This window comes from Pieris rapae, chromosome Z (genome assembly GCF_905147795.1).
Source record: "Pieris rapae chromosome Z, ilPieRapa1.1, whole genome shotgun sequence".
Classification (NCBI taxonomy): Eukaryota; Metazoa; Arthropoda; class Insecta; order Lepidoptera; family Pieridae; genus Pieris; species Pieris rapae.
Window position 1 is genome coordinate 537,887 of NC_059534.1, and position 12,789 is coordinate 550,675.

General features: G+C 32.8%; 2 protein-coding genes across 11 annotated transcripts in view; both read left to right on the forward strand.

Moving 5' to 3' along the window:
• The first annotated feature begins 3,864 nt into the window (after nucleotides 1-3,864).
• Nucleotides 3,865-8,603, forward strand: LOC110993383. The gene is made up of 2 exons (XM_045634168.1): nucleotides 3,865-3,869; nucleotides 4,292-8,603. Exons 1-2 carry the CDS (start codon nucleotides 3,865-3,867, stop codon nucleotides 8,601-8,603), a joined length of 4,317 nt encoding a protein of 1,438 aa, XP_045490124.1.
• A 1,034-nt stretch (nucleotides 8,604-9,637) lies between these two features.
• The window catches only part of LOC110993442 (CLIP-associating protein), a 30,692-nt gene continuing 27,540 nt past the window's right edge, over nucleotides 9,638-12,789 (forward strand). For 3 of the 10 annotated variants that reach the window (XM_022259716.2, XM_045633937.1, XM_045633936.1), the window contains exon 1: nucleotides 9,656-9,922. The gene's annotated coding sequence lies outside the window, so the exon portion shown is untranslated. Of the gene's footprint in view, nucleotides 9,923-10,004; nucleotides 10,254-12,789 lie in introns of those variants that run through there. The other 7 variants (XM_022259714.2, XM_022259712.2, XM_022259713.2 and 4 more) reach the window with 7 other exon arrangements.

Consider the following 12,789-nt stretch of genomic DNA (forward strand, 5'->3'; position numbering starts at 1 on the left):
ATCTGTCAAGGTGTTTGATTATAGAAACTCTTTTCTTGAATATCTTGCAAGTTCTATCTCAATCAAGAAAAGTAAATTAGTCGACAGAGATTTAACTAAACTAAACTCTGTGGAAGAGTTGTGTTGGCCACTAAGACTTCGTGTACGACTTTCATCCCAGAGTTCGTTGGTTTGATGTATACCATTAGACTGGACTGTATACGTACGCATTAAACTAGTGCTAGGTGAGATAATAAAGAAAACGACGTGTAACACGAATCAAGGTTTATTGGTGACTGCCGCACAGCACACTCCAATGATACATTTAGGTATCTCAATTCGCGCGCACGCGCACACGCGCTTCACTCATACACTACACTAGGCACGCTACTTCTAATTAATTTCCGACATTTGATTTAAAATAAGTGTTGAGATTTTTTTTTAATAGAACAGGGGGCAAACGGGCAGGAGGCTCACCTCATGTTAAGTGATACCGCCGGCCATGGACACTCTCAATGCCAGAGGGCTCGCGAGTGCGTTGCCGGCCTTTTAAGAATTGGTACACTCTTTTCTTGAAGGACCCTAATGAGATGTAATGATTTACTATTTTAAAGAGTACCTACCGAGAGTTTTTTACGCCGCCTTTTTCCCCTGTCTTCTGTCTTTGTCGATGAGTAGGGATCTCTACCGATTCGAATTTAATTGACACCTGTATCATAAATTCAGATACAGAAATATAGGCCAGAGCTGAAAGATCATTATTATTATTTTTTATTAGAACAGGGGATACATCACAACACAACTCATCCACAATTTAGTTTAGTTAAATCTGTGTTGAAAATTATTACTGAATTATCCAAAAGAAGAAAATGAAGCAAGTTTTCATTCATTACAAGCTGCCCCCGCAAACTTTGTTTCGCCTTAATATGTTTTAGTCCCTTTTTAGTACATCCAATGGAACACCATAGAATTCGCTTTTCTTGAGAATAAAAACTGGTTTTTAGGTTTTTCATTACAATTTTTTCACATTTTTTGACGATAAAAACCTTCCTCAGAGTCAAGGAATAAATAAAAATACTCGACTTGCTCCAGCCGAGGAGTTTGGTATTAATAACAAACATAATTCAAACAAACCTTTTTGATATTATTGAATTTTGATACTTCTATTCATAACTGTCAAAAGTCTATAAACATGTAACTATATAATATAAATCTTTGTGTATGATTATGTATAATAAAATGCGCCAGGGGGACCATGCGGGACCTTATCGTGCAAAGCAGCTTCTAATATAGGTATGTAACGTATTACATGTCGTACAGGTTGTACAGAGGAATGTGAAATGTGTCTTTAAATTATGTAATAAATGTCAGGGCTACCTGTATATAATATGTTGTGTATCTATAAGCTGCATAAACTACATATATAAGAGGGGGAGATTTAAGAACAACTCTACGCATCCCTAAGCTACAGACGTAATGTAACACATAAATAGTGAATAAATAAATATATAGATAAGTACGGGATGCCTGTTCCAAGAAATCTAAGGTAACAGACGGTGATCTAAGGGTAGGATCAAAGGTTCGAAGTGCAATTTTGTCAAAGCTATCGGGCAGGCTTACCACGATAATTAAGGGCTTGAAGTAATCTACGCCACTTCCAGAGGAAGCGAGAAATGAATATGACAGAGCAGTCAAATCTGTTTTATTGTTATAAAACAATATCTTAAATACTACTTACACATTCTCACATACATTATCCTAGTGAGCTATTGGTGTATTGCGCACTTTCAGCTAATAACATTTAGAACAACTACGTGAGCCGTTGATTAATGTTCAAATGAAATCTGAACACTACACTTTTTTTGTGTTACACTTGTATTACACACCAGTGTGTTTGGAAATCTGCGGCTTTATGGCTTCCACCTTGCCCACGAACAGGTTGTTCAGGCAGATAACCTTGGCTATGCTATGGCTAAAGGTAGAACTTCTTTATCATGTTGTTGAGAGCCTTGCACGAACTCTGAGCTGAACGCTTCATCTGGAAATTAATGGTATAATATTTTGTTCACAGACCTGTATAAAATATGGAGCGAAATTCATTGTCGACGCCCACTGTTTTTAATGGTATGCTTTTATTATGGGACAGGGGGCAAACGGGCAGGACGCTCACTTAATATTAAGTGACACGCCACCCATGGACACTGGCAATGCTAGGCCTGGCGAGTGTGTTGTCGGCTAGAAATCGATACTTTCTGAAGTACTACTTGATGGACCCTAAGTCGAATTGGTTCTGAAATATCTGTCGCCCATGCACACTCAATTTTAAAGGGGTCTCAAATGCGTTGGCGGCCTTTTAGTAATATGTCCGTTCTGTACTTTAATACCGAGGGCCCTTGCGCTTGCGCTTGTCCTGCCCAAACAGCCCGAGTTGAGCTGTTATGTTTAAAGATCACCATGCATCTTCCATTCCATCATCCATCATCGTCCATGGCTGGTTAAGTATATGTTTTTTCAGGGTCAGCAAGTCTGCCTAAACTTAAACAAAATGAGGTAAAAAACCAGGATTTTGGCAACGATATTGATGTTATGTATTTGGAAAGGCTAAAGGCTATACACGAGAAGATAAAATCTTGCATAGTGAGTTTTTTTTTCTCTTGCCTGACACCACACCTTGCATTGAAGTTATTTACCAATGATTATAAACTATTATCACAAAAACACACATGTCATCTGTCAACTTCCACAGACTATGCTACAAAAAAGTTTTCTTTACGTAGCTATTTAGTAATTTTATTGTAATTAACTTAAATTCTAAACTGGATACCAATTAAATTGAAACAAGACTATTCGGTCAGTGCCATCTTGTGATCAATGTTACAGTCCTGCAGCCAACACGAGTGTCCCTTTATAAAGGAAAGAATGAACAAGCATTATACTAAGCATCATACGTCCGCCGATGAACGATTTCAATTACAAGTAAGTTTAATGCAGATTGCAGTGAATAAAATCAGTTTTGACTTTTGTATCAGTTTTATTATTGACAAGCATAAAAATTACGATGTTTTCTTTCATGCGATTGAGTGTTAAATACTCAAGAGTATGAGCTACAAATATTAATTTTACTTTTTAATGGAATCTCGCTGTTGGCCTTTAGGGCCTTTACAGCTCAGCTCGAGCTGTATGAAATGCCTAAAATTAATCTCACAGTAGTCAGTCACATCTGTATGCTATCCGCTAAGTAAAACGATACGTTTAAATGCAATAACCGCCATTTAGTGAATGGAATGAGGATTATATAATTCATCAAGCAATAAGAATGTTAAATATTTCTTGTGTTTTAGGATGGACCGGCGAAGGTATACAGGAACCCAGCAAGAAATGACATCGCCTCCAAAAATGAATATAGCAAACTACTTCGAAGTAATGTCATCGAATGGTCGAAAGAAATACCAGTGTACCCGAATCAAATATTCGAATTTAAAAAACAAAATTTACTAAATCTTCTCGTAGAAAACATAAATGATTTGCTCAAAAATATAGATGACGAAGAATACCAATTCAAACTCGAAAATATAATTAATAGTTTTCTTAACTCATTACCAGGGTTAGGTAAGGATAAAATACTAAATGATAGGCTTAAAGAAAATCTTTTAGATCGCGTTTACAACCTCAACAATGAACATACTAAGGAGAAAGAGGACAAGGCTGTTGAAACCATTGATGACTTATCTAAAAATAAAAAAAATGAAATAGAATATGAAGACAATTCAGTAAAAGCAGTTAAAAGCGAAAAACCCGAAGTAAGAGAAGTTGCAACTTGTACGTTAATAAATGATTTACTAAATAAACAAAATAATGCAACAAATACAGTAATTGACTATTATAATGAGGTGATTGGTCCTGAAATATTTTTAAATAATAAAACTAAAAATGTAATGAATGTACAAGTTTCAACAAGCTTTAATACACATGAAAATGTATGTAACGATAAAAAGACATTGTTTGGTCAAAAGGTCAAGGAATGGATGAGATTTTTAATGGATAACAAGAACTACAATTTCATTAATAATAATGTAGATCAAACATTTGTTGTTAACATTCTGTGGGATGATTTAAATGAATATTTAGTCGGTAAAACGAGAAAAGATAAAATGGTTTTAAAAAAGAAGATATCGATGGTACTCAGTCAGATGCCCTTAAGTACAGCTATACTAGAGCCACACTATAAATATGAAATAGCAAATGATCTGTTTAATAGACTGGTTTGTATGGATTTAGATTTTACAAAAAAGTTTTCATTTGTTGATAAAAGAAAAATTCAAAAGGTTGTCGATGAATCTCTTAAAGCTTTAGATTTAAATGTAGATAATAATACTATTAATGAAGTAATAAGTATTATATTAGAAAATCTTTACGAGAAAACTGATGCCAAACTGATTAAAGAAGAACTGTTCTCAGCTATAAATACTCTAACGAACTTAACTTTAGGAGACATTTTTGACTTGGTTAACACTATAGTGGAGAGTGTTAAGTATATTGAAGACAAATTAGATTACAATGATCATAGAACAATGACTGTTAACAGTTTTGGGTCAAGCGCTTTCTCAGGAACTCTTACTATCTTTGCGTCTGAACAAGAGTTGAGTAATCCAGCAAAACAAGGCAAATCTATCGTTAATTTTAATGAAGTTCCAAAACTTAGCTCCTATGAAATAACTTACGTCAATAAAATAGTCGAGACTATTAATCTGTGGCTGGATACCTTACCGAAGGAATTTAAATCTGACGAGAAGAGAGAAGAAAATATTAAATACTTAGCCAGAGAAATTTATGACGAAATTAGACTTGATGATGGAGGTGATGAAATTGAGAGAAATATGTTCAAGGCGTTTATTATTCGTAAATGGTTAAATAGGTTTGATTTCTTTGAAAGACCACATGAAGCAAAATCGTACATTGAATATTTAGTTCATGATATAAACGATATACCTAAAGTGTATTTAAATGAACCGAAAAAGGGAAAGATAGTTATATGTTGTGGATCGAAAATCGAACCCGAAAGTGCAATGAAAAATCTTATTTTAAAGTACATTGAATACAATGATGAAGAAGACAGCTCGGATACTCGAGGTATTTTCGCGACATTACTAAAGTCGGAACTCCCAAATTTATGTATTCCATCAAGAAAAGAAGTTTATGATAGTTTAGAAAGAAACTTGCAGACCCCAACATTTAAGAAATTGGATAAAGAATTGTTTTATATTATGCTTATAACAGATTGCATCCAAGATGTTCCCTTAAGCGACTCTTTTACAAATAAAAGGCGCGATGAACTTGTGACTGAGCTTGCCGAGCATATTTATCTGGTAGAAGAAAGTCTAATTGAAGATACTGTAGAAAATTTAGTTAACAACTTTGTAAGTGAACTGCCGATTTCTATTTTACCAGATTACAAAGAGAATTTCGACGTTATTGTAGAGGAGATTCTATATAAAATTAAGAATACTACACAAACACGTTCTTGCTGTAACTTTGCAGAATCAGAACAAGTAAATTCAGCTGTTAATGCTACAAATTTGGGTGATTATATAGAATCATTTATACGTGACAATTATGAAACATTAACAGAAAATGAACTCGTTTTAGAAGTGTGTTCATTCCGATTATTAAAAGAAGTAAATGATTTGATAGTTGAAGATCCAGCCGCATTTAATACCACAGAAGTTTATAAAAGACTAGGAGATGATTCTTTGATTCCTGATCAAGAACGCCGCTTTAGCACTGAATTAAAATATGCTAGAGAAGTGTCTGACTGGTTACATAATTTGCCGTTATTGCCTGTAATAAATGAGGAAGATTCCGCGACTAGAAACAGAAAAATAATTGAATTATTACATAAATTGCAAGAGTACAGTAATTTATTAAAACAAGAGCCTAATGATACAACTATAAAAACAAATTTCTCAAACTATTTGGAGAGATGGTTAACAAACTTCTCTTTAGACTCTCGAAAGGATATTAAAATGCCCTTGGTTATTCAACAATTGCTAAATAGAGTAGAAAGAATAAATAAGAATGAGAGAGAGATGCTAAAGCAAGCAAATATAGTTTGCAAAGCACCCGTACCATGCTGTAGTCACGGTAAAAGTAAGGAAAAGAAACCAGATCCGGCAAGAGTTATTGTTGAATCGATTGAAAAATGGTGTAGAGATTTACCAATTGACGGCGAAACGGAAGATGTTAATATTATCAAAGATACTGTAACCACAAAGCTATATCAGAAACTAGGAGATATAAATAATAGTTCTATGCATAACGACGAAACGTATCGAGATGCTTTAGGACATGAAATAGATAGCTTGATAGATACTCTACCGGAAAGCGACAATCTATTAAATAAAAAGAGCTTCTTGAAAAACAAATTGTTACAAATAATTATGGATAACAAGAAACTATTGAATCAAAAGCTATCAGGCAGTCAATACAAACAACGGCTTGAAAATAAAATAGCTATGTCCCTCTCAAATCCACTGACCCAGTCACAATCAGAAGATCCAGAATTTGAGATATATAAAGATCTCTTAGCAACAATGTTTATTCTTGACAACTTTGATTACAGCAATAATAATAAATTAAAATATGAAAAACAAATTCGTGAAAAAATCGATAAATACCACCAGAGTGCCTTAAGACGAAACCCAATGTCTATGGCCAAAGAACAACTGTTTGTTGAATTATATAGCGCCTTGTTTCAAGTTCCAGTCCCCAGTGATGACTCCGTATCTGAAGAAGTAGAAGAAATAAAGACTCGATGTGAAATAGAAATATGGTTCGATAAAATGCCGTTAACAGAAGCTAAGAACGCGGCTGAAGCACTCCAACGACATAAGATAATTTCTATGTTAGCGAAAAGATTGCATCAGATAGAGAATAGTGAAGCAAGCCCAGACGAGAAAATGCAGAAGGAAATATTGAAGTGGCTGCGAAAGTTACCATTACTCCCCGGAAAGGAGGCTTTCATCGACCAATATGCCAGCGAATTGCGAGGAAAATTGAAATCGACATTTGTCACAAGGAAGTGTGTCTCTCACGTAAACATTACGAAGCTTATAGAGAAAGTTAACTCTCGAACACTTATTCCTCATCACGAAGGTCAAACTCAAACTCCACTGCCTAATTGTTGTCAAGTACGTCCGCCAGATACACAGAAAGCAACCGATAAAATTATTGACATTGTTGAAGATTGGTGCAGAGATTTATCTATTCCCGCCAGAACTCAGAATGAAATAGACAAAGCAAAAGCGTTTAAAGATAATATGGTAATCAAAATTATTATGAAAATTAGCCAACTTAACATGAATCCAGAATTATTTAATGATGATAATAATTATAGCAACGCACTTGATGAAGAACTAGACAATCTATTAACAACCCTCCCAACGTGCTGTGATATTGTTAAAAACAAAGAGAGTAAAAAGAAAGAATTGATAGATGCAATTAATGCAATAAAACCTTTGATTGTTGAAGAAAATTCACGCTATAAATATAAACATGAACTCAAAAATGTAGTGAATAATGTTTTGGAGAATTCAAATAGCCAAGACTCAAAATCGGAAATAGTGAATGATATAGTTGATAACTTTATAATTTTTCACTATTATAAGGATGATATAGATGGAAAACAAACGTACAAGATAATGATCACTGAGGATGTCAAGAAATGTATGGCTGGAACTAATGAGTGTGTGTTCAAGAGTAATAAACTTATTTGTGAATTATCAAAAGTTCCCGATCCAGGGGATAAAATTATCGCTGACGAAATTGAAGAAATACGAATGAAGTCTGAAGTAAAAAATTTTCTAAATGAACTACCCATTCGTGAAGAAAAGGAACCATTAAAGACTCAAATTAAAGCACAATTAGCCAGGCGATTAAGTGACTTGGAAAAATCTGGCCACACCAACGAAGTAGAACAAAAAATGAAGGAGGAAATCAAAAAATGCCTTAAGAAAATAGACGAAAGTGTTGATGCATTACAAATAGATACATTTATTGAGAAGCTTAGAAACAACGAAGCAGAACGTAAATCACATTCAATTGCTGGATTCACAACCCCACCGGTGTACACAAATGAGAATAAGATAAATGACAATCGGTCTTTAGTACCAACATCACGCACTGATGAAACCAGTAACAAAACACTACCTCAGTTTAGTAATACCGTAGGCAGGCACTCACGTTTAGATCAAGATGAGGAAACGCAAAGCTATATGTCGGAATTTGAAGTGGGGATTCAGGTGGAGTCTACGCCTAACGAAAATGTGAACTGTGAAGTATTTGGTAGAAGTACATACTCAAGACGACCAAAAGGAACACAGAATGGAAATCAAGTGAAAAAAAATAATCGTACTACTAAAAAAGAAGCTCTCAAACCAATAGAAGAATACAATAGATACCAAATTTCTAGTGACAGAATACCAGATTGCAATTATGAAAGGCAAATGATTGAAATGAAACCGTGTAAAAGAGTGCAGAAGTCAGAGTCGTGTCTTAAAAAGCTTGAGCTGATTTGCGAATGCAACAAACAAAATTTTGAATGTGGTTGCCGACATAGAAAAAAATAATATTTTCAAGATCTAAAATAATGAAATATATTACTTAACATCTCTGTCCTTTTATTATCCTGTGTAATTTCACAATATTTACTTATGTAGTCTGTGTAATATTAATCAAAATCTCAGATTAAGAACTAAATAATAGAACACTTACTTCTGCCTCTGGAAAATTATAGTATCATGAAACTATTTATCAATGTTGAAAAAATAATCCAGGTGTTTCTAAATGTTCACATTTAATTTATGTGTTTATTAGTAATCCAAAGGTAAATGAGAAAAATGAATTATACGAATGTAAAAAATAAGCAAAAGCTCGTTAAATGGACATATTTTAATGATATCCAGGCCAATATGATATAAAATCCACGAAATTGAAGTCAAAAAAGTAAATTACTAAAATAATTAAATTTACGGGCGTTGTAATAAACCTAAGTAATAAAATGTCTTGCAAAACATAAAGGTAAATATTTTAATTGGATATGCAATGACTGTACGACGAGGAAGGCGAGGCTAGACCGAATAAACCTCACCCTAAATTAGGAAATCAACATAAGTTTTTGTATTAATCTCTGATTTTTATTTTAAATTATGTATTTAAAAACGCGCACATCTCATCTGTCTCGTTTTATCCTAATTTCAATATTTTCGTTTGAACACAAAACACACACAAAGGTTTAGTGTATATTATTATAAATACAGCTGTGTCTTTTTAATATTGATAATTTAAACCACAAATATACCTAAAACAATACATACATCAATTAATGGAAACAAAATACTCATTTAAGCGTCGTCGTTGTAATTAAAATAAACCGCCTGTTTTTATCAATTGTTTATCTCAATTCAGTAATTTGGACTTTGAAGAGATTTAATTAAATTATTTCTCTTTAATTTCACTTTAAGCTTAAAAAATAATATTTAAATTTAAAATATTACTTAACATTACATTATAAACGCAACTCATAAATTGACAGTTTACAGTTACATAATCTGCGATATTGAAGGATGAATCACTGTAAGCTGTGGATATCTTTTATGGATGACGCCATGACAGATCACGTGATGTAAATTTTTGTTGGGCATGCGCGCTTACCTACCGATAATTTTTCTGCCCGAAACGGTGAGATAATTCTCCAAACGAAAACGTTTGTGTTTCATCAGTGTTATAAATAAAATATATCTTTAAAACATATATGTAAAGTAAAAAGTGATTATGCTATCGTGGTATAAAGTAAAAAGTGTTGGAAAGGTCAACTAAAAAGGCCGTGCCTGCAGCATTCCTCATCTTTACATTACAAAATATTTGCTTATGACCTTCATTTTATCAGGTACGATTTATAAGATAACCGAGTTCCCGCATTCTAAATTTCATATATAGATGGGAGAAAACCGAAATAACACTTGACAAACTAGCGCTGCTTTGTTGAAATGTCAGTTGCTATTTCGCGTAAAATTTCTTTAAAAACGGTCTCCAACGAAAAGTATCGCGTTTCTAATATGGCTTACGAACAATTCATCGCCATTAAGCAAGTTTTAGGTTTATAGTTCCATTTAAGGCGTGTACTAAGTAGATACAATAATTATAATACACAGTACTACGTAGACATGAGACATCCTTGATTGGTGACATCATGTAGTATAAATAATGCATTGCTTAGGGTAAGTTGCAAGTACATAAAGGAGTAGAAAGTTATTCGCTATTTCGATTTCGTAAATGTGAACGAGATTATAAAACCTTGTTGGGACCATCAAATTTAAATATGCTATTTCTGATTTTACAATCGGATACGTAGATTTTATGTTACGGCTCTTAAATAAAATTCTACTGCTCAGCCTTTGCAATTTCTTGGTAATTTAGTAATTCAGCCCAATTTGAAGATGTCCTCATCTTTGATAGAATTTAATGCATCTTACCCTAAATAAGTCCTGTTATTACATGAGTGCAAATCAAGTACATACACTGCTAGGACGGACATTCTATCAACAGATAATTCAATATACCAGTTTCTAGTATCTAGCTATGTTTTATCATATGTTATTCTTATTTATTTATAAAGTTTGTTTTGTTCTGATACTAAAACTAAAGCTGCTCAAATACTGAAGTATAATGATTGGTAAAAATATCTCAATAATTTTTCTGGGTACATAGTGTCCTTGACTTAAGTCTCATTTTGGTCATATTGGTGTGGTCACTGCTAGGTCACTTGTTACATTTAAGGTCTACAAAAAGAGAAATCAACAATCTTCTCTACCCAATAATATAATTTAAAAAAACAATATTGAGCATGTTAGAAAACTCTCACAAGAAGTTGAAGTTAGTGTCTTTGGAGGTAACTATTTAGAAATATGTTCCCCAGTTGCGAGTAGACGCACATTTACATAAACCTGAAAGTAACAGATTAAACCTGTCAAATCTACATTCATAATAGTGGTTTGCGTTTCATTTCAGATGTTTTGAGATACATGCTGCTTCAAATATTTATAAAAATTAACATAAAAGTATAAAATTTACATATTGTTTAACAAATTTCAATACAATACACAAAATTATATTTCATTTTTTAATACTTAGACGCAACTCCAGCAGCTAAAATTACTTCGTGGGGTCCAATCCAGGTCCCCCGAGACATATATAGAATATAGAATAATAAATATAATTAAATTCAGGCGACATATTCTAATTTTATAAATTTTTTCATATTTAATGTTCAAATATGCCTGCCGAGGCCAGGTTTGACTACCAAATTATTAGGGACCACTGTTATAAGATCTGTTATAATTATGAAAATTTTGAACATTGTAGAGTTATACTCTACCTATAGTGTCAAATAACAAGTGACAAGTACAAATAATATTTATTTGTACTTGTCTCTTGTTAATTAAATAGGTTTACATTAAAAGTTATTCTCAAGCTGCTGAATATTTTTTCTGATAAACTTTTAAACTTCAAGAACTTGTATCATAAATAATAGTCATAATAACAACAGTTAACATATTTTATCAACTGTTAGATTTTCATTTTTCTTGGATAACCATGTGATTAAATATGTTGTAAGTTAAAACCAGAAAGTAGAGTGGTTTAAATCATTCTTTATATGATATATTATATTAATCTATAAATTAGCATTTTCTACTACATTTGTTACTTCGGCAATGCATATAACCCATAGCATTTGGCATTGGTGAAAAAATAACTTTCAAATCACATATTGATTATGTATGATGATGATTTATTGATGAAGCACATAAATGGGAACTCCATGCCTCATGAATGAAGTTTATTTTTATTGGGTCAAGTTTGTATTTAGAATTTTGTGATTTGAAATTTAAATTACAAAGTCAGTAGCAACCTAACAAGGTTATTTCAAAATTAGTTTTTGTTATATCCTTACAGACTATAAATATCACCAGGGTTGACATTTTCTATACTAGCAGAAGTTAGTCAATAAATTAATTGCAACAAATTCTTTTCACACAACTTTCTCGAAAACATAATTGTGGGAAGCAAAGATAACCTACATTTTCCAACTTTCAGTAGATAACTATACAGTTTTATAAACTCAAAACATTGTTATAGATTTTGTTCTGGCTTATCCTAAAATTTTATACCCAGGTTGGGAATATCTGACCTAAATAAATTATAGGATAAATGGTCCACTTCTTCATTATGTCACTTCAGTTCTTATAGAAAACTACTACAACATACAATTAGACAAATTATAATAAAATGCAGTCTTTGGGTAATCCTCAAGATATATTTAAATCTTAATACATTGCCATGAATGAATCCTAAGTATTTATATATACTATATGTGAGTATACATAATGTATAGTTTTTTTTTCAAGACAGTGTTTTCAATAAAGTTGTTCTGCTTAATCAATTTGAAATATGTATGTTGTTTCATGTTTACTCATTAAATTTATTCTGAAAGAAGTACTTTTATATACATGTATAACTTAGATTAGCATAAATAAAGGCCAATGCAAGGTCCATTCAATACTGTAGGTGCCAGATGTTGTATGTGGGCCCAATTTTTTGTCTTAAAACATCAGTAAAGTAAACATCTAAGGGTGCGTCCACATCTAGCGAATTAGCAGCTCGCGAGCTGGGCGCGTGCAGTCACGGCAGTGGTTTGTTGCGCCATTTTTAGCGCAACTCATACAAGGTTCGTAACTCTTACGAAACTCGCACTGC